Source organism: Benincasa hispida, chromosome 1 (genome assembly GCF_027475165.1).
Source record: "Benincasa hispida cultivar pf3 chromosome 1, pf3_genome.v1.1, whole genome shotgun sequence".
Lineage (NCBI taxonomy): Eukaryota > Viridiplantae > Streptophyta > Magnoliopsida > Cucurbitales > Cucurbitaceae > Benincasa > Benincasa hispida.
The window spans coordinates 54,018,140-54,040,989 of NC_143478.1; the positions used below are offsets into that span (position 1 = coordinate 54,018,140).

The 22,850-nt window shown below is 34.8% G+C and overlaps 1 protein-coding gene across 1 annotated transcript; it reads left to right on the plus strand.

Annotated features, from left to right (window-relative positions):
* Window positions 1–343: 343 nt before the first annotated feature.
* LOC120082441 (uncharacterized) lies at window positions 344–11,257 on the plus strand. The gene is made up of 15 exons (XM_039037612.2): window positions 344–580; window positions 879–1,021; window positions 1,170–1,230; window positions 1,497–3,009; window positions 3,106–3,137; window positions 3,861–3,993; window positions 4,171–4,268; window positions 4,878–4,922; window positions 5,533–5,638; window positions 6,068–6,194; window positions 6,477–6,592; window positions 8,537–8,613; window positions 9,112–9,246; window positions 10,039–10,107; window positions 10,835–11,257. Exons 2-15 carry the CDS (start codon window positions 885–887, stop codon window positions 11,105–11,107), a joined length of 2,922 nt encoding a protein of 973 aa, XP_038893540.1. The 5' UTR covers window positions 344–580; window positions 879–884; the 3' UTR covers window positions 11,108–11,257.
* Window positions 11,258–22,850: the final 11,593 nt, after the last annotated feature.

Here is a 22,850-nt window from a genome sequence, read left to right on the forward strand (position 1 = left end):
TTGATAATATTTTATTTAAATGAAAATTGTATTGAATATATTTAATAAATTATTAAAAATATATATTTAATTGAAATAAAAAAATTCACAGAAAAGGAGAATAGAATAGAGAGGTGGGGACAGGGACAGGGACGCCCGCCCAGCGGACATCTTTAGCTATATTAATTTTTCTTTTCTTTCATTTTGGTGCAGACTCATTCTAATCGAGACCGGTAAACAAAGAATGAAGAAAACAAAAAAATAGGAATTCGAAAAAGGACAAAAAAACACATGTTTTTCCGAAATGGTCTAAAGCCTCCCTTTTTTTCCGTAATTAGTTTAAAAAACGACATTATTTCTCCAATTAAGAAATAATAATAATAAAAAAAAACTAAAACCAAATGGTTAGTAAAGCCTAAAAAGGAGAGGAGAAAGAGTCAACGGTTTTGTTGGTTCACTCACAAGAAAGCAGGCTTCCAACAAAATTAATTCAGCTTTTTGTTTACAACCTCCATTTTCCTCTTCATCTTCCTCCTCTTTCGAAGAACACATCTCAAGAATGCAACTCCTTCTCTCCCTTTGATTTCGCAATTCAATTCAGGTCTTCAAGCTTTTTCTATCTTCCCTTTTTACTTCTACACCTTCCAATCCCTCTTGATTACGATCACATTACCCACTTTCCCACTCCCATTATTGTACTACCTTACCACACTTCGTTTGTATTTCATTTCTGGAATTTATTAGGATTCAATTGTTCGCTTTCATTTGCTTTTTTTTTTTTTCTTTTTTTTGTTCGAGTTGGGTATTTCGCACCATAGAATAATAGTTAGGCATGAATTATGTATATCTCCTGGTTGAATTTGATTGATTTCAATCGTAAATTTGAGTTTTCCCTGCAGGAAGTAATGGGTCCATTCCCATTACTTGATACAGCACTTGAAATCTTTCCGCGTTGCCCTATTATCATTCCGGCTTCTTCATATGGCAGGCGGTCTTCAAATTGCTATCACATTCTAACAACAGTTTCACCTACCAGGAACTGGTACTTGTGCTTTTACTCTGCCTGCATGTCTTCTCCCCTGGAAAAAATAAGGGGGATGAGATTTTGGGTACTCTGCCTTGATTTTTCCCAATCCATTTTCTACTTTTGTTTCGTTTCGATTACGATGAAATTCGTAATGTTAATGCAGGAAAGTCTCGTACATTGGAAACTTGCACTCTAAACCAAAAACTGTTGCCTTTTCTAGTCGGGTATGGATATCTTTTGAACCCACATTCTTTATTGTTTTCATTATTTAAATATGAATGCTAGCTGCTGTGATTGAATAGAGTTTTATGAATCATCATATTAGTCCTTAATTAAATGTTTTCTTGATTAATCTAGTAACATTGGAATGCTGCTAGACTAGATCATTTCCTGGCATGGAGATTGGAATTTGACTCATGTATTCAACTACATCTTTATGCAGAAGTGGAGAAAGTATGACGTTACTTTATGGTTGTTGGTTTTGTGACAGGACAATTCAAGTGATCGTTTAACAGATTTGGTAGATGATGGTGATGGCTTTTCAACTGGAAGAAGTGAAGTATTGGAGACTGAAGAAGATGAAATTCTTGCAGTTAAAATGGCGCTTTTGGAGTCTCAAACAAGACAAGAAGCTGTAGAGAAAGAGAGAGATCAACTGCTTGAGAGGCTGGCTCGCTATGAGGCTAAACAAAAAGAATATGTTGCTACTATATTGCATGATAAGGAATTGGCAGTTTCAGAACTCGAGGCTGCCAGATCACTATTTAATAAAAAACTTGAGGAATCAGTAGGTGAGAAGTTTTCTTTGGAGTCTAAGCTGGTCCTTGCAAAGCAGGATGCCATTGATCTTGCAGTGCAGGTTGAAAAGTTAGCCGCAATTGCCTTCCAGCAGGCCACTTCACACATATTAGAAGACGCTCAATATAGAGTATCAGTTGCAGAAACTTCTGCTGTTGAGACTTCTTATGAAATTGAGAAACAGATCAGGGATGCTACTGAAGGTTCAATGCTGTCATTTGTAGAACAATCAAAAATAGCTATCGAGAAGGCACTGGATGTGGCTGAAAAAGCTAGTGCTCATGCAAAGAAGGCTGTGGCTACATTTACTGATGAGGTATATCCTTTAGATGAGATTGCCTCTATCCAATCAGAAAATATTCAGTTGAAAGGTGTTGTCAATGAATTGGAATCTCACTTATCTCTTGCAAGAACTGATGTTGATACCCTCAAGTTGGAACTGGAGCAAGCCCGAGCACAAGCAACTGCATCAGAAATTCGAGCAAAAAATGCTGAGAAAGCATGGGTCGAATTTCAGGAGTTGAGCAGGGAAAAGACCATTCAACAGGAGGGGGAAATTAAATTGATGATGGAGAAAATCAAGAAAGATGTAGCAGACAAGAAGAAAGCTGCTTCCAAAGCTTTCAAGGCTGAGCTTGAAGGCATTAAGTCTGCCATTCATGCTGCGAAAGAAACAGCACATTCAAAAGACAATGCCTATATGAGAAGATGTGAAGCACTGCAAAGATTATTGAGGGCTTCGGAAGCTGCAACAAAGATGTGGCAACAACGAGCTGATATGGCTGAGTCATATTTATTGAAGGAAAGAACCTTGGGTATAGATAATGAAGATGCAGCTTATATTGTCAATGGTGGGCGGATTGACCTCTTGACAGACGATGAGTCACAGAAGTGGAAACTCTTGAGCGATGGTCCTCGAAGAGAGATACCTCAATGGATGGCTAGAAGAATTGGAACCATCCGTCCAATGTTTCCTCCTAGAAAGATTGATATAACTGAAATTTCAACATCAAAGTTTAGATCCTTGGACTTGCCCAAACTTGAAGAAGTATGGTCAATCGCTCAAGAAAAGCCAAAAGTAGGGGATACACTAATTGAGCATGTTATCGAGAAAGAAACAATAGAAAAGAAAAGAAAGGCTCTTGAGCGTGCACTGCAACGAAAGACCATACAATGGCAGAGGACGCCTGATAAAACAAAATTAGGTCAGCCGGCTTTATAATTTTTTTCTGTTAATGTAATCGTGAAAAATAATTAGTGGAATAAAACCTAACATTTAATTCTTGTGGACTCTGATGCAGAACCAGGAACTGGAACTGGACACGAAATTGTGGTTAGTTATCAATAATGACATCAGCAAACAGATGCATTATACTCTGATTTACATATTTAAATTCTTAAATGTTCAAACTCAATAGTTTAGTTTGGAAATAATAGGTTTGTTGTTTCAAAATATTTTTGAGATTATCAGGTTTATGTCATGTTTCATAGTTGCATTGCACTAGATTTACTCAAATTTTAATATAAATGACCTTGTTGATTGATTTTGTTGTAGTTGATCTCTTGTTATTTAGTAAGGGATAGGTATCATATCATGCTGTACTAAAGTTTCGAGGGTATAACATGTCTTGGGCTGTCCTTAGGCTAAGAGGCTAATCAGTGCTCTAGCAGAGGAGTTAAACAAGTTAGTTGACCATGTAAGTGTGGACGATATGCATGGTGGGGAGGTAATCGTGGGCAAAGTTGAGTGTGCTAGGAGCGCAGTTCTAACTGAGTAGACAACTAAGGCCAGGTTGTTGGGGATGGTGTTGTACATAGATGCAATTGTCATGTGTTAAGGGCATAGAGAGCCTTCTAAAAGTTTGTTAATCTTCCTTATGTGACGTCCAATACAAATGATGAGAAGTTTAGAATCTTATAGGAATTTTTTCCTTTCAGTGATTTATAGGTAGACTTCCTCGTCGAAAACCTATTATTTTTTCAGTTATATAATATTCATGTTGTTATCTATCTGCACCAACCTTGACTGATGATTTTTAATGGATACCTCTTGAAGTTTCAAGGTTTCAACTGGGAAAGCTGGAGAAGACGTTGGTACCTGGAGTTAGCTACCAAAGCATCTGATTTATCTCAGTCTGGGATAACAGCAGTGTGGCTCCCACCACCAACGGAATCTGTTGCTCCACAAGGTTTGCTCCATGTCATTTTTCTTTTATATTGCTTAAGGAAAATAAAATGTCAATAAGCTCTTCAAATCTTTCATACACTTTCTAAAACTTTTTCTTCTTCCCAATTTGCTTAACATGGGATAGTTTCAATCTCAATGTCTGAGCTAAACTTTACAAATAGTGGGGAATGTTTTGCAGGTTATATGCCATCTGACCTATATAATTTGAACTCATCTTATGGATCCGAGGAAGAACTCAAGTACTGTATAGAAGAATTTCATTCTCAAGATCTTCTGGTATGTCATGGTCTGAAACTTGTCTGAAGTATTGCTTATTTATTTAATTCCACAGAAATTGAATATATTCAAGCAAGTACACATTTGTAGAATTTTATATGTTAAAACTGTTTCATCAGAGATGGGTACTAGAAACTCTTAGAAAAATACACTACTTAATTTTCAAGATATCATTGAAAAGGCAACTAAGCAGAAGATGCGTCTCTCTTCTTCTTCTTCTTCTTCTTTTTTTTTTTTTTAAAAAAAATAAATAATAATAATAATAATAACAATTTTTTTTATTGAAACAGACTTCAACTTCTGGAGTGCTGTGCCAAAATCTGTCGATGGAGATTCCTTACACACATGTTATTAACCTATATTAAGGAAATAAAACTAAGTTATCAGAAAGTTGCAAATGATATAGAACTCTGTTAGACCACCAACTGTGAACATGTAATTCTAGGAAGGCATGTAACTCCCACAAGTTAGTTATATGGTATAGTTTTTAGTGAGTTGAAAACTCCATAGGTGATTACGTAAAAAGAATGATATTTTTTTTGTTGTCTTCGTTTTTAGTGTTCAATTCCCCCCTTCTTTTTGACTAATATTATTTGAATGTGCCTCCAGGCCCTCGGTGATGTTGTACTCAATCATAGATGTGCACACAAGCAGGTTTATTCATGTCTCACAGCATCCTATTTTACTATTAGCGCCTTCTCCCTTTTATATTAATAAGATCACATCTTTCTATAAATGTGTCACGTAGGTGTAGCAATGGCATTACAACAGTTCACAACTTATCTAATACTTGAACTTGCATAATAATTGTTTGTTATTTCAATTTCTTTCTTACATTTATGTTGTAAAATAAAGTTGATGTTGGGTATGTTAAGAATAGAAGAATTGTACATGGTTTGTTCTCTGGAACTTGCACTGTTGGTAGCCACTCTATAGTAAACAGTATTGAAAAATTATTGATGGTGATGCCCAAATGGGACTAAACAGTCTTAAAAAATCAATATTTCTTGATTGAATGCGTCTTTCCAATGGATAGGACCGACCTTTTTTACTCAATTGCAGTTATTAGTTTCTTTTGGAAGTTCAGAGATATATTGTTTACGTTTATGACTTCAAAGGCTGTGTTGAATGACGCTTATATCATATGCCTGCTGTCTATCACTGATCAAAGCAGGTAGAATTTTGTAGTGATGCTAACACACCTTTTGGTGCTGCCTCAGAGAAGTTGCACCTTTATATAACTTAGTGCTCTTGCTGGTTTTAGAGTCCCAATGGGGTTTGGAACATTTTCGGTGGTAAGCTTCCTTGGGGACCTGAAGCAATTGTTTGTGATGATCCCAATTTTCAGGGTCGAGGAAATCCTTCAAGTGGTAATTCTTAGCTTTTATCAACTGATTGAACTTTGAATTCTATTATCTGAGATTTTGTGTGGATAAATAGTCAGTGTCATCTTGATCATTGACATGAAAGCAGCTGTTCCTTTAGCAGCTGTTCCTTTAGTTGGCATGAAAAATGAAGTGCCTTAATTTATCAATTCTTTATGTTGTAATTGTTTTTAGCTCTTGATAATTTCAAGTTTAATACGGTTGCTTTATACAGAATCTCTATAGAATTGCATTATGTTTGATTTAGTGTCTTATGTTGAGAAGAATTACAACCAGCATAAGTTTGCTATCACATGAAAATTAGAATGAGCAGATATGTTGCTCACTCATATTCTGAAAGCAGCCAATTCTGTTCCATGAAAAGCTTTGGTTTGGTTATCAATGCTACTTTTTGTTTGTTTGTGATGGCTGTAGGCGACATCTTCCATGCAGCACCAAATATTGATCATTCCCAGGACTTTGTGAGGAGGGACATAAAAGAATGGCTAAACTGGCTTCGTAATGATATTGGTTTTGATGGGTGGCGCCTTGATTTTGTGAGGTAATTTCTCTTTGTAAATAATAAATAAATACTAAATTGAAGAAAAGATTCTCTGTTCATTATATTCTCCCCATCATGAAGTTTCCTTCACTCACATCCACATGTGATTAAGATAAGATGATCGTGAATCAAGCTCATACTGCTTCGAACTTTTAAATTTTTTCAGTCAGCTGGTAATAAAATCGGGATAATCTGGATCAATATTTCATCATAGTTCCAAAGTTAGTTACTATTATGCCCCAGGATATTGATTATTATTATTATTATTATTTGGTATTATAGGGGTTTCTCGGGTACGTATGTTAAAGAGTATATTGAGACTTCTAATCCTGCTTTTGCTATCGGAGAATACTGGGACAGTTTGGCTTATGAACATGGGGATTTATGTTATAACCAAGGTACTAAGTTGCTCTACATTTTTGGACTAATATTCACGAACAATTCTATTCTTAGTCTCTTGTTTTATAGGACCGTTAATACAGTCCTCAAATTCCTATAAAAAAAAAGCTTCTCTAAATGGTTACTGTAATCAAGAGGTTGTCAATAGGTCCAAGTAGATGTGTGCAAAAATTCATCGTTTCTATCTCATATCATTACTTGCGTGTATGAGATTCACTGGTTCCTTTATTTAGTACAAATTTAAATACAAATGCTAGTTGACACCGTCCAAGTTTAGTTTATTTGTATAATCTAGGACGTGGGGATTTTAAGTGGATGTAGTCCTATGACGACCTTACTTGAACAGGATCTGTTCTATAGGTTGTTGTTCAGTCGAAAATCGATGTCGTTGATTCGACTCCAAACCGAATCAAAAGAAAATTTATAAATCACCGAACTACTCCTATTACTACAAAAACATAGCAACAGTGGTAAGTGCAGGGTCGAACTACAGGGAGGCACATAATTAAATTCTCTCTTAAGCTAAATTTTACTGTAAAAGCGATAAAAACTGGGTTTTGGTTTTGATTGATAGAAAAATTAAATGCAAGGAATTAAATTGTAAGGGATAAATGTAAACAGGAATTGGTTCATCTAATTCTCAGATCAAGTTAGATATCCAAAGTAATTTCAATCATCGTTTTCTGCCAATTGACTATATAATTGAATTATGCATGTATAACTACTTGCTCGATTCGATTTAACTAGCCTCTACAGTGGCGGAAAACTAGCATGAATCTAACTAAGAAAGTGTCCTAATTATTAATTAAGGTCGGAAAACCAATACCCTAATTAATCTATATGCTTCTAAATTCTATTAGGTCCGATAGCGGCCATATAGAACTAAAAATAAATGCATTACGATTTAGGATTCAATTATGTCGATTAACTGTTAGGAAAGCCATATTCAATTAACCAATTTTATCTTTGAATCTAACAATTAACACATTCTAGGAATAACCATCAAATGCCTAATTTACTATTGCTACTTAGGAGATCCTAGCAAGACTAAGAATCATTAGCATGTACGATGAAGCGTGAAAAGTCAACCTCAATAATCATGCTTGAGAATTTAAATAGATTAAAAGAAAACACAATTCTAAATTACAAACATCAATTAGGGCAGAGAACTCAAGAGATTACAAAGAATTCTCAACCCAAGAACTAGATAGAAAATTACCTCATCGATTCATGGACAAACCCATGAGATATGGTCCAATCCATGCTTACAATCCAAAATTAAACTAAAATCTAACCTAAACATCAAGGAAAAAGAAGAAAACAAGGCCTCTCCTCAGCCTCCATGAATTTCAGCATATTTTTGACCTAAATTGAAGAGAGACTTTTATGCAAATTGATCGTAGCGTTGCAATGCTAGGAGGAGCGTCGCAATGCTGCCTTGCAATTGGGCTGAAGACGGAAGCGTGCGCGCGGCTGATTAGCGTCAAAATATCCGTAGCGTCGCAATGCTGATAGCAGCGATACAACGCTATCCTGCACATCAGCGTTCTGTCTTCAAGCGTTAGGCAAGCGTTGGGGCTATGTATGGCATGAGTGTTGTGACGTTGTCTTGGGGCATTTTGGTCATTTTCACTTCTTTGAAGCCCGGATGCTCAAATCAACTCCAATTTGCTTCAAATTAATCCCATTTAGCTTCAAATGCTCGGTTCTACCTCCTGATTGCTCGACACCTACAAAATAGGATAATTAACATATGACATCTACTAACGAGTCCGAGTTAAGCTAGAAATTATAGCTCTTTCTGAGAGCTATCAGTCGTACGACCGTGTCCTTGAGCTTTAAAAAAAGTGGATGTAGTCCTGTGCTAAAAACTTTCCCTTAATGTTTTTGTGATCTCTTGCCTCACACTAAGCTAATTATTCTAAACTTACTCATATGCTTAGATGCTCATCGGCAACGAATAGTTAATTGGATCAATGCCACTGGTGGCACTTCCTCTGCATTCGATGTTACCACCAAGGTATTCTTCTTTGTTTTTATGTTTCATTCCTGATTGGAAAAAACTGGTGGACGATGTGGGCCCAAAAAATGTTCAGGTGCCACTTTTTTTAGATTACTAAGTGACACATTAGAAAAAGTGTGGAGATTTATTATTATCTTTTTTTCTGGATATGGAACTGTGCTATTTATTTTGGAGTGATGAATGATGCAGTGAGTAAAACCATTTGTAAAAGATTCTGCAAAATTTTAAAATTTATACTTTGTCAAATATGTCCTCATATACAAGTCTTAAAGTATTAATTGGTAAATATAGAATTTTAATAGGATACTAGTAGCGCAATAGCATTACTGTTACTTATGGGAGAAAGGTGACCATCTCAAAAGGCCATTACTGATGTATTTTCTCCTGATATCGCAATAAAATATATGTTCAATGTTGTTTTCTTATAATAGGGATCCTACTAAAGTGTTTTCTTTGTTTGATAATCTTGTCATCTAAGTTATCGCTCCTACTCAGGGGATATTGCATTCTGCACTTCATAACCAATATTGGAGGTTGATAGACCCACAAGGAAAACCAACAGGAGTAGTGGGATGGTGGCCTTCCCGTGCTGTCACTTTCTTGGAAAACCATGACACTGGGTCGACACAGGTTTGAAACTAGCAGCGAGTTTATCATTTGCATTAGGTGACAGGCTCACTTTCATGGATAATCATATATAAATGTCAGTAGAAATGGTAATTTATACATCTGTGTCAAGTAGAACCATAATGACAACTGCTTAGAGAGAATCACTTTGTTTGATGGAAACGGCTTCTCCAAGCTTGCATTTTGTTCTGGATTTTCAGTTGTCTTTTGTTGATTTACACCTTATCTGGTTTAGATACCATTCTTTTTATATTCTCTCATGAGCTATATTCTTATACTTAATATAGCAAGTTTTCTTTTCTGTTGTTTTCTATTGTATTATATCTTCCAGTAAGTTAGAGTTTCAATAATATATTTTTGAGTAAATTTTCTCCCACAACTTCATCTTCAAGTGCAAAATTGGAATAAACTGTTATAGTTTGGTTTAATTGCCAAAGGGACCAACCATAAACCAAAGATATATGAAGTCATAAGTTCAATGCATGTTGTAGAGTCAGGGTAACCGTCCAGACTTGAATGAAGATGTGCCTAAATTTCTTGGACACTCATGGTTTCATGGTTATTAAAAAAAAAAAAATGAAAAATGTAAGAGAGTATTTTTTGGGTAATGCAAAGATTTCATTTTCCATCATTTATTTCTTGGCTGCTGTAATATTAATTATTTTCATTTTGGAAGCACCTTAACATTAAAGCTAGCCTCCATTATTTAAATTTTTCTTTACTGAGGTCTTGTTGATTTACAAGCTAGCAATTTTGAAGAAGCAGAAATTGAATTTGTCAGTTGTTTCCTTACAGGGACACTGGCCGTTTCCGCGTGATAAACTTGCTCAAGGATATGCATATATCTTGACTCATCCTGGAACGGTAAGTAAGAAGTTGTTGAATCCTAAGATATATATTCATAGTGCAAAAGTTTGGTTATCATTTAATTAGATAAGCCTCCTATTATAGACTATAACATGAAGAAGTGAAGAAGGGAGAAAATTTGGGGGCGAGAATTATTATAACTAAAAAGAGATATAGGTCATAGGGGTGTCAGGAAGAGAGTAAGGGATACAAATACTATATGATACATCAAGAAGAAGGTGGGAAGCTAAGTATCTCTTCTGAACAACCTTATTTATTTAGTTACAATGGTATGAGTTTCTTATCAGGTTGTTGTGAGTTGTACCTTTTTATTTTTTTAGTACAACAACTAATGGGATTGAGAATCGAACCTCCGATCTTTTGAAAAGGAGGTCATATCAATTATCATTGAGCTAAGCTTATTTTGACTCTTGTTTTTGAAGCTTTATACTGTTATTTTAGATTCAGAGTGTTATGTATCAGTTGTATTTTAATGTATAGTATCAGAGACACTTGACTCGCGTCTTTTTTCCTCTAAATGGCGTCTTTGTTCTCTTCCTCTGCTTCTTTGTCTACAATAAACCACTACCTCTTTTCTCAACCCTAATTCTCTTCCGATTCCTTTACTCTCCCATGTCTTGAACCTGGTATCAACCTGACATTTCTATTTTCAGTCATGTCAGATGTCACTGCCTTCACTCTGTGATTTCTGAAATTTAATTTTGATTTGTGTTTCATTTTGCAGCCTACAATTTTCTACGACCACTTCTATGATTTTGGTATTCGTGAAATGATCAATGAGTTAATAGAGGTTCGACAACGTGCTGGGATCCATTGTCGGAGCTCGGTTAAGATATATCATGCAAACAATGAAGGATATGTTGCACAGGTTGGAGATACTTTGGTAATGAAGCTTGGACATTTTGATTGGAATCCCTCGAAGGAAAATCATTTGGATGGGAACTGGCAGAAATTTGTTGACAAAGGATCAGATTACCAATTGTGGCTGAGACAATAATACTCCTTTCCTTTCTACAATGAAAAGGAGGGATAATGTGTGTCATTCTTCAAATTGTACAAACATTGTACTTCAAGATATATATATATGCTAACCTCACAAAACTCAAAGATATATTGAAATAAGATTAGCAAATCAATTTTAATTTAATTATATTATAAATTTTTTATTTCCATAGCGTTTAAAAATTGTTTTAAATAATTGGTGGATGATAAATAATCTATCAAATTAAGTAATTAAAATAAATATATGTATTTTTAATTGTCTTGAAAGTAAAAAAACATACTTTTTAATATTAATAATAAATTCATGTTAGTTTGAGTTGACTCGATTATTTTTTGTGAATCCATAAGTCATTCCAACCAATAAAATTTAAATGAATTAAATAATGCAACAAAACCCAAGTAAATTGACAAAAGGCCCAACCCAACTCACATGAAAAACCACTCCCTCACTACTCACGCAAAAGCAACCGCACGTTGCAACCAAACCACGATTAATTGTTCGTTGCTAATGGGAAAAAAATGCGCAACTCCTTCATCTTCAACCTTCATTTTCAAACGCCTGTTCTACATCTTCATCTTCTTCTTCACCAATCGATTCTTCTCCATCTTCATTCTTCTTCTTCACCACACGCACAACCCGTCTTCTTTGTCTCACCCACGATCATCTCACAATAAGTGATCTGAAAATGGAAAAAAGAAGCGAAAGAATGGAATCGAAAAGGAATAATAGGTTTGAATTCTCACCAAAGGATCGAGCAATAAACGATCTAAAAATGGAAAGAGAAGCGAAAATGGGGAAGAGGAGGGATATGAAGAAGTTGGAATCGCATTTGAAAGAGATGGGAAACTCAAATTTGCATCGCTATCAAAAGAGATGAAATTGAGAATGGGCGGGGTTGGTGCATGCACTATGGTTGGGAGAAGAAGCAAAATGAAAAAAAATTGAAATTAAGCAATGAAAAATAGTGATAGATAATGCCTATCGTTATGTATCGTAGATAGACAATGATAATAGTCTATCATTGTCTATCTTAAACTACTATCTTGTCTATCGGTGGACATTAACATTTATTTCTTTTATCATTCAACAACATCAAATTGAATAACGTTATAGCCTCATCCAAGCAATTGTTCATTGTGTACCCACTGATCATAGTCTATCATTATCTATTAGTAAAGAAAGCAATAGTTTTCAATCATTATCTATGTTTTCTATTATTATCTATCACTAATAGACAGTGATAGACTACTATCGTTGTCTATTAATAGACATCAACATTTAGTTTTTTCCACTCAGCAACATCAAATTGAATAACGTTATAGCCTCATCCAAGCAACTGTTCCTCGTGTACCCACTGATCATAGTCTATTACTGAAAGATAGTGATAGATTACAATCGTTATCTATCAGTGATAAAAAGCGATATATTTTTATCGATAGACATCAACATTTAGTTTTTTTCCATTTGACAACATCAGCAATTGTTCCTCACGTACCCATTGATCATAGTCTATCACTAATAGACAATAATAACTTAAAGAAGATAATTAACAAGGTAAACATACGATCAAGAGGAAGAAAACGTTAGTCAATCAAATTCTCAAAAGTTGAAGAAGAAAAATCACTGAAGAACTTAAGTTGATTCAATTTGATTGAAATTGTGCAGAGGGCTGATGGGTGGAAGCATGTCTCGAGTTGACTCAATTTGTTTTATTAGAGTTTGAGTACTTTTCTTCAAAGTTTATATGAGATTAAAAAGGTTTTGTGAGGTTCTATCAATATATATGTTGAATGAACTTAAAACAATATCTATCAGTGTCTATTTGATGTGAGTCTATCAGTATCTACCTATGATATACTATGATAGTAGTCTATTCATGTTTATCAGAGATAGACACTGATAGAGGTCTATCAATGTCTATCTCTTATAGACCGTGATAAAATTTTATCATGATAGACAGTGATAGTAGTCTATTACTTATTGGGATTGGTGTCCTAAATCTATTGTATTTTCGTAGTTTGTAAACATTTGTAAACAAATTGTTATTAATAAAATAATTGTTATTTTATGTGCACTGACTCAATCCAATAAACTAAGATCCTAGATTATTTTATGTAACTAAAACATGTATGTGGAGACATACAGGTGAATCATGTTTAAGTAATAACCTGAACGGTTTGTAGTAGATGGATAAGGCTGGATACCTTATCCTGGTAACACTATGGATACGACCCGCTTTGTAATGATTAGAATTGTTATAAAGTGTTACAAATGATTTGATCCTGATCATTCATATGAAGACATATGAGTGGGGTTTCTTATATAAAAAGTTTATATAAAACCAGACCACAAAATGATTAGTCTCTTTTTTTAACACTGTTGCTAGAAGAGATTTACATTTCACTAGGATAACCATAATATTGGGAATGTCCTAGAACTCGCAGTTTGTGTTAAACATTCTATTTGATCAATAATAATGACTTGTTGATTTTGCATCTTATTATGAAAATCCAATAAACGCATCCTTGGCTATAGTCTAAATGCTGTAACTTTATGTAGTGATATAAACAGGATCAAGTTGACAGTATGTATATGGATGAAATTGGGTATCTCATCCTGGTAACATTATTGGATGCGACCCACTCGTAGTTATTACAAGAAGTTGTAAGGTGCTACAAATGATGTGATCCACAAATTGTTCATGTTGAGACATGAGAGTGGGGGCATCCTATGCAATGAGTTTGCATATAGACTGGACCATGAAAATAGTCACTTTTTTTGTAACGACCGTTTACTGTTAAAACTGACTATTTCATTTATTATATAACCTAGGTTAACTCAATCTTAATCCTGAGCTAGCTATGAACTTCTGTTTGTTCAGGATTATCCTTTGATCTGCAAACGATGAGAATTGTCCAACAGCACTGCTCAATAAGCTTACCATTTTGGGGATAAGACCGGATGAATAGCTGGGGACATAGCTTTGCAAGATGAAATTCACTCCTACCCTATTTAGGGTTAGCAGATGGGTTGTTCTCTTAAACACTAACTCCAGGTCTTGAACAATCGGGGCCTCGCCTTCTCATGATAAGGAAAGGATTTGATTCATAGAGATTATGAATCAGAATTGTTCATTAGAAGATCAGTAGGAACTTAAGGAACAAGATGTATTCATAGGGGTAAAACGGTTTTTTTTACCTAGCTATGATTACGAACAACCTGTGAAGGATCGACTTACTGATTATGATTATTAAGTGGACATAATATATCTATAGTGAGGGAAATTCAACTATGGGCTATAGTGGAGTGTCCCATTAGTTAACGAATGGGGGTTAGATCGGACTAATGAGTTTAGCCAATTAATCTCGAATCGTTGGAGCCCATGATCTGTAGGTCCGCGAGGTCCCCCTACTAGCTCGTAAATGGATAAGCTTTAGGGTAGCTTGAGAAATTAATTTGAAATGTTCAAATTAAACAGAACAAGAGAATATATATTTAAATATGATTTAAATATATGGAGATAACTATTGTGCAAAAAATTAATTTAACATTTGATATTAAATTAATTAATATTTTAAATTAATTTAAGAAAATCATTTTTGAATTAAAATGGTATAAAATCATTTTATGTTTAAAAGAAAAATGGAAAATCGTTTTGCATGGTTGCACAAAACGGAGATTGAATTTTCTCCATTACCTTCATCTTTATGCTCACACAAAGGCCATTATCCTCTCTACATTGATTCTCCAAGTATGAGCTACAAGCCATGCATTCCACTTCTTTGCATGTTCATCTACTATATATAAAAAAGTTTGGAGTCATTTGTGGAGGATGAATGCAGAATTTTTTAGAGAAAATTTTCTGTGAGAAGAGACTGTCTTCTTTGATCGACTGCTGTGAGTTCTTCTTGGTTCTTCACTTCTTTAAGCTGTTCTTGAGTCTCACAACTCTGCCTAAAGCTCCAAGAGAATATTAAGGAAGGCTTTGAGGTGGTTCACGATGATATCAAGTGAAAACTACTGTTGTACACAGATTTCTTGGAGAGTTTATCAAAGGTATGATCTTAAAACCCACTTTTTAGAAAATCATGCTTTAGTTTCTGCCAAAATTAGTGAATTTGAATGCTTATGGATCCTTGATACTTCCGCTGCATGTTATTTAACTTTTTCACATAGGTGACTTGATCATAATCCTGAGTGAGTTGCGAACTCTTGCCTTTGAAAGCAGACCTTTGATTTGTATGGGTGAGAGTGGCTAGATTCACAGACTCAATAAGCACACCATTTTGGGGATTCGTCTGAGTGGGAAGCTAGAAACTCAATTATACATGATGAAATTCAGTCATTCCATTTGTTAAGGAAAATAGATGAATTGCTCCTTTAAGGGCTGATTCTGGGTCTTGAACAATGAGAACTCTCACCCTCTGACTGGCCAGAGAGTGGTTTAATTGTAGTGAGACTATGACTAATTATTCATTAGAGGGATCAATGGTACTTAAAAAATTACATGTAACTACAGAGGTAAAATAGTAATTTTGGCGCAACTGTACTTACGAGCAATTTGTGAAGGTTAACGCGTTGTTGATTGGTTATATCCAATGGACACAAAAATATATCTATAGTGTGAAGAGTGCAACTGTCGATCTTTAGTGGAGTGACCGACAGTTAATGAAGGTTGATTAATTTAATGGAAGAGTTTAATTAATTAATCAACTAATCAAGTATCATTGGAGCTTCAATCTAAAGGTCCATAAGGTTTCATCATTAGCTCAATTAGAATAATCAGAATCAAATTAATTTTGAATAAATTTGAATCTTTCAAATTAATTAAAGGAAATTAATTATATTAGATATCATTAATATAATGTATATGATACATTATAATATAAACTTTTAGTGAGAGAAATAAATATTTGAATATGATTCAAATATTAATTATATAAATATGATTCATATAAAAACTATAGGTTAAAATTAATATGAATATGATTCATATTATTGAAGGAAATCGAATCAGAGATTTCCATGAGCAGTGGAAAATAGATCATTCCAAATTACAATCATGAATGAACATTACAAATTACAGTCGTAAACAAAACATACAATTATGCAATCAATACAGAAATTACATCATGAACAATCAAATAAACAAGGAGAATGCTACGAACGTTTGTCGATTGGTCTCCACGCTCCTTGCTCACGAACCTCGAACGCTTGAATGACACGACCACAACACTGCACGAACACTTCGCACTTGTCCTCAGCGATCGCCTCGGTCACAAATAGTCCAACAAGAACACGAACAACCTCCACAGAACCTCAACGGTGTCGAGTTAAGTAAGACACCACCAAGAAGGTTACCTTGGTATTCTCGATGTGAGAATCCAAAGGGTGGGCTCTGTGTGAACTTGGAATGAGGCAGATGAAGGAGGAAAGAACAATCATGTACATGATTAGGCAAGTGGGAGAAGATAGAAGCCTATCACATAGGTCGATGCCCAATCATTCAGCTAAAGCTAAGCGACCGTCTAGCAAAAGCTAAGCGATCGTCTAGCTCAGTGTCTGTCGCCTACAAAACACTACACTATCGTTTACTTTGCTCAAGCTGCCGTTTGATAAATCAGTATATACTTGACAAGCTCCGTGAGTTTCTTTTTGCGAGAGAGAAAACTCAAAAACAATTTCTGCTAAAAGTTTCAAAAACTTACTAAAATTAGGAAAACAATTTTCCTTTTAACTCATGGTTACCATGAACAACCAATAACCTCCCATTCAATTGGTTATTAGAGAAAAATATTTAATTATCCAATAATTAATATTATTATAAATATGAATGATAATCAACTTATCATATTATATTTATAACCTATAGATTTAATATTTCATCTCATCAAACATATAAACCATATTTCTTTTTCTATTCCATTGTACTTAATGTAAATCTCATTTACATCAATCCTCCACTAGATGTATCTTTCATACCGATTATATCATATATAATCAAAATACCTCTTGTCAATTTGAACATTTCAAATCAACACCAAGAACTGATCCTCAACTGAATCCATTGAGCTACCAAGGGGACCTTATAGACATGTAGCTCAAAGCTCCAACGGTACGTGAATAACTAACTAAATTATTTAGTCACGGGATCCACCTTCCATTAACTACCAGGCACTCCATTAAAGATCGACAGATGAACTCTCCTTACTATAGATATATTATGTGTCCATCTTAACCAATCAGTAGTGCGATAACCCTTCACAGACGCTCGTAAGTACAACTCGGCCAATAACTGTTATGCCCCTATAGTTACATCTAACTTCTTAAGTACCACTGATTCCTCTAATAAACATAAACTATGACTTAGTCTTCTCTTCTAAAGAGAAGTTGTGGTCACTATGTTCAAGTCCCAGAATCAGCTTTTAAGGGAGCAATCTCTCTACTTATCCCTGCTTCGGGAAAGGAGTGAATTCCATCTTGTGGATTGAGTTCCCAGCTCCCAGATCAGACAAGTACCCAAAAAGGTAGACATGTTGGGTTGACAATCTGGCTACTCTCACCCATACTAATCAAAGGACCACCCTCAAAGGAAAGAGTTTCCAAAACACTTAGGATTGAGGTCGTATCACCTATGGTCGTTTAGGTGAGATGTAAGTCTTTAGTATCAACAACGTTATATACAAAGTCTAGTCATCTCGTGGTCCAGGTATTATACAAACTTTTTATATAGGACACCCCCGTTCACACGTCTCCACATTAATGGTGGTTAGGATCTACCATTTATAGTAGTTTACAACACTTGCAAACCTCTACAAAGCGGGTTGTATCCGTAGTGTCACCAGGATCAGGTATCCCACCTTAATCCTTATACTACAGACCTATTTAGATTATCACTTAAGTCATGATCCACTTGTATATCACATGTCATGATCCACTTGTATATCACATATACATGCTTAAGTTCACATAAGATAAACAAGGAGCTTTGTTTATTGGATATGACTAAATGCCAAAATTAAATTACATTTATTTTATTCATTAAACAATGTGTATCTTTACAAAACAACAAGACTCCAGGAGAATTAGGACACCAATCCCAACAATTAATACTATAGGTTATTAATTATAGGTTATATTATATGTGATATAATATAAACTATAGATTATATGTTATATGTGATATAACATATAGTTTGATATATATATATATATAAAGTCGGTTATTATATATATTATTTAAAATTCAAAATTATATTTTAAAATTATTTTTTTGAATTTTAATTATAGGGAGGAAGTTAATTTCAATAACTACCCTCTCCCTTTATTCTCTTAACTAAGGACTAAGAAAGTGGAATGGGGTTTTCAAGTTTTTTGGGAGATAAGAGAATTATCATCTACTTCCTTCCAATTCTCTCTGTGTGCGTGAATCTCTGTGAAACTCTTTCATCACAATATTTCTCCTCTTTTCAAAAAATTGAAACATAGCGAGCCCACAACTCTGGTTCGATTCTCGTCCTAGAGAATAATGAGGAAGCCCAAGTGGTGGTGTTCCTTTTAGTTTGCTGTTGCTGCATTGGTGAGACTAGAAGGGAGAAGAAGATTCGTTTGTGATCATGTTATGGTTTGGAGAGGAAGCGAAAAGACCAATATCTTCAAAGGTGAGTCTCGATTCCCTTTCTCTTCTATAAATCACAGTTGTAAAAAACATGCTTGATGAATTTTGTTTATCAATTTTTTATCCTCTGCTTTGTTCTTTCTGTAAAATGTAAATTAGGACTCAATTGCATTCATGAGCTTCCACTATGGGTGTTTGAAATCTTTCAATTGGTATTAGAGCCATCTGTAGTCTCAATTTTTCATTTTTGAATATTAAATCATAGTATGATAGGTATTAGATATGCATTTTGATATATGTTTTGGATTTGTGCACATTGGATGTTTTCGAGATTGGCATTAGTTTTTACTGCTTTCAATTTGTTAGTATGTAAGAGCCTGTTGTATTTTTTAGCATAATTTTCTTGCCGAGTCTGTATTTAAGTCTGTGTCATTATTGATGTTGATTCAGCTTTAATTTGGAGAAATTCAAAGCAAGAATGGATGAAGAAGATGAGTATTTCTACCTTACCGCGTAGGGCTAGAGCGTCGCGACATTCACCCTACGCTATAAGACAGAAAGGCCAGGGTTGCAACGCTTCAGTCGCAGCGTTGCAACGCTGTCCGTAGCATTGTGACATGCAAACAACATAGCGCTATGCTACGGAGAATTGAATGTTAGCGTCAAAGCACTGACGGAGAGTGTTACGATGCTTTGGATGTGAGGTGCGCAAGAAGTGAACGTTCCAGATCGTGTGTTTGAGTCCCATCCGCGGAAGTTGGAGTAGTTTTTCCTATTTTTAAATTATTATTTTCAATAATTAATGAATTATTTATTTTTCATTAACTAAATTAATATGTTATAGTAATTTAATTAATGTTTAGGATACCAATTTCGGTCTAATGTTGCTTTTATATTAATTATACATGTAATGTATGGTTTTATAATTATATAGCATATTGTATGCCATAGAGTATAAAAATCTCACCATAGGATAAACATTATTTAATGTATCATTTTAATATAAATGTTATATTATAAAGTTGCATAATTTTCTTGAGCATGCTTATGCATCATATTGTATAATAGTTATATTATATGAATGCATGCATAAATAATATTTCCATGCATCATTTTATATTATAAATGTTATAAAATATAGTATGGATGAATGGTTGTATGTTATTTTATTTTCATTGCTTTACTATATAATTGTTATGTATGTTGTAATAAAAATGGAATGCATGATGCATGACACCATTTTATTATAATTGTTATAATTTTTAAAGTATGTCATTAGATGCATGTACAAGTTTTAATTGTTTCATCAAACCTTATAAGAGTTATAAGTTAAATGAAATTAGAATTAAAATCTATAATAAAGAGTTGCATACAATTAAATTAATTTTAAAATGGTTTAAAATTGATTTAACCGTTAGACCTATGTTAATATTATTTCTAATATGATTAGAAATAAGTTTAGTCTTTCATTCCGGTTAATAGGACTAAATTGAATTTGAATAAAAGATTAAATTTATAATATATTTATCTATAAAGAACTTTTGTCTAAGGAAGGTTCTGCCTAAGCTGGGTATTTAAGCTGATAGAAACGGAATACCCCTACCTGGGAACCGGCTTGGAAGGTGAATTAGATAAATATATTATAAGCATGCAATGAATGATTAATGTTTATTAAAGTGTTTGATAAACAAGAACCATTATTGTTACTATCCAATGTGATAAATTAATTAGTCGAACTTACCTAAGTAATAAACCCTAAGTTTTAAAATACTCAATGAGAGAAAAAGATGTATATGATACTGAAGGAAATTGGAACTGAGATTTCCATGTGCAGCGGAACAAGACTATTCCAAATTACAATAATAAATGAACATATATTTATAGTTGACTTCAAAACAAACGGTTATGCGATTATACAGAGAAATTACAACATGAATAAACTCAATAAACAGAGATCAAACTCTACGCACATATGAGAATGCGTCTCCACGCTCCAATGCGCACAGCTGCTCGAACAACAGCAACCTCGAACGCCCGATCTACACGACCGCAACCCAGCACAAACACTTCGCACTCGTCCTCAACGATCTCCTCCGTAACACGAATGGCCTCCACAGCACCACGAATGGCCTCAAGAAAACCTCGACGGTGTCGAGTTGAGTCTGATATCACCAACAACGTTACCTTGGTATTCTCGGTGTGAGAATCCAGAGGGTGGGCTCTGTTCGGACTTGGTATGAGGCAGATGAAGGAGGAAAATACCGATCGCATACACGACTGGGCAAGTGGGAGATGGTGGAGACCTATCGTATAGGTCAATGCCCAATCGTTTAGATAAAGCTATGCGATCGTCTAGCAAAAGCTATGCGATCGTTTAGTCTATCGTTTAGCTCGGTCTGTCGCGTACAGACTCTACACAATCATTTACCTTGGGCCAGCGATCGTCTAACAACACTATGCGATCATTTAGTAAACACTGCACGATCGTTTAGCTCGCACCTGCACGATCGTTTAGCTCGCCTAGCCATCGTTTAGTAAATCTGTATTTACTTGATGACTTCGTGAGTTTCTTTTTACGCAAGAGAAAACTCAAAAACCTTTTCAAATGTTTGTAAAAACTCATTTTTTCAAAATAGGAAACCAATTTTCTTTTAAACTCACGGTTACCATGATCCAATAACCACCCACTACTTTGGTTATTTAAAAGAAAAATAATTAATTATCTAATAATTAATATTATTATAAACATAAATGATAACCAACTTATCATACTATATTTATAACCTATAGTTTTAATATTTCATCTCATTAAACATATAAACCATAGTTCTTTTTCTATTCCATGGTACTTAATGTAAATCTCATTTACATCAATCTTCCATTAGATGTATCTTATACATCATACCGATTATATCATATATAATCAAAATACCTCTTGTTAATTTGAACATTTCAAATCAACACCAAGAACTGATCCTCAACAGAATCCAAGCTACCAAGGGGACCTCATGGACCTGTAGCTCCGAAGCTCTAACGGTACGTGAATAACTGACTAAACTCTTTAGTCACGAGATCTACCATCCATTAACTGTCAGGCACTCCACTAAAGATCGACAGCTGAACTCTCCTTACTACAGATATATTATGTGTCCATCTTAACCAATCAGCAGTGCGAAAACCCTTCACAGATCGCTCGTAAGTACAGCTGGGCCAATAACCGTTATACCCCTATAGTTACATCTGTCTCCTTAAGTACCACTGATCCCTTTAATGAACATAAATCATAGTCCTACTATGACTGAGTCTTCTCTTCCAAAGTGAAGCTGTGACCACTATATTCAATCCTTGGAATCAGCCCTTAAGGGAGCAATCTCTCTACGTATCCCTGCTTCGGGAAAGAAGTGAATTCCATTTTGTGGATTGAGTTCCCAGCTCCCAGATTAGACAAGTCCCCAAAAAGGTAGGCATGTTGAGTTGGAAATCTGGTCGCTCACTCCCATACTAATCAAAGGACTGCCCTCAAAGGCAGAAGTTCCTAAAACACTCAGGATTGAGGTCGTGTCACCTATGGTCGTTTAGGTGAGATGCAAATCTTTAGTATCAACGATGTTATATACAGAGTCTAGTCATTTCGTGGTCCAATTCTTATACAAACTCTTTGTATAGGACACCCCCGCTCTACGTCTCCACATGAATGATCAGGATCTAACATCTGTAGTAGTTTACACTTGCAAACCTCTACAAAGCGGGTCGTATCTATAGTGTCACCAAGATCAGGTATCCCACCTTAATCCTTATACTACATACCGATTTAGGTTATCGCTTAAGGCATGATCCACTTGTATATCACATATACATGCTTAAGTTCACATAAGATAAGCAAGGAGCTTTGTTTATTGGAAATGAGTAAATGCTAGAATTAAATAATATTTATTTTATTCATTGAACAATGTGTATCTTTACAAAACAATGAGACTCCGAGAGAATTATGACACCAATCCCAACAATCTCCCACTTGTCCTAATAACTCGGGAGACTAATGTACAATATACAATAAACTAGGACATACCCCAATATCATCTCCCACTTGCTCTAGACAAGATGCTGCATGTCCCGCAA

Excerpts from the sequence above, each read along its gene's own strand:
- LOC120082441 (XM_039037612.2), top strand. The coding sequence starts at position 885 with ATGGGTCCATTCCCATTACTTGATACAGCACTTGAAATCTTTCCGCGT. Across the intron at positions 1,022-1,169 it reads GTTTCACCTACCAGGAACTG|GAAAGTCTCGTACATTGGAA; the intron begins GTACTTGTGCTT and ends ATGTTAATGCAG. Across the intron at positions 8,614-9,111 it reads CATTCGATGTTACCACCAAG|GGGATATTGCATTCTGCACT; the intron begins GTATTCTTCTTT and ends GCTCCTACTCAG.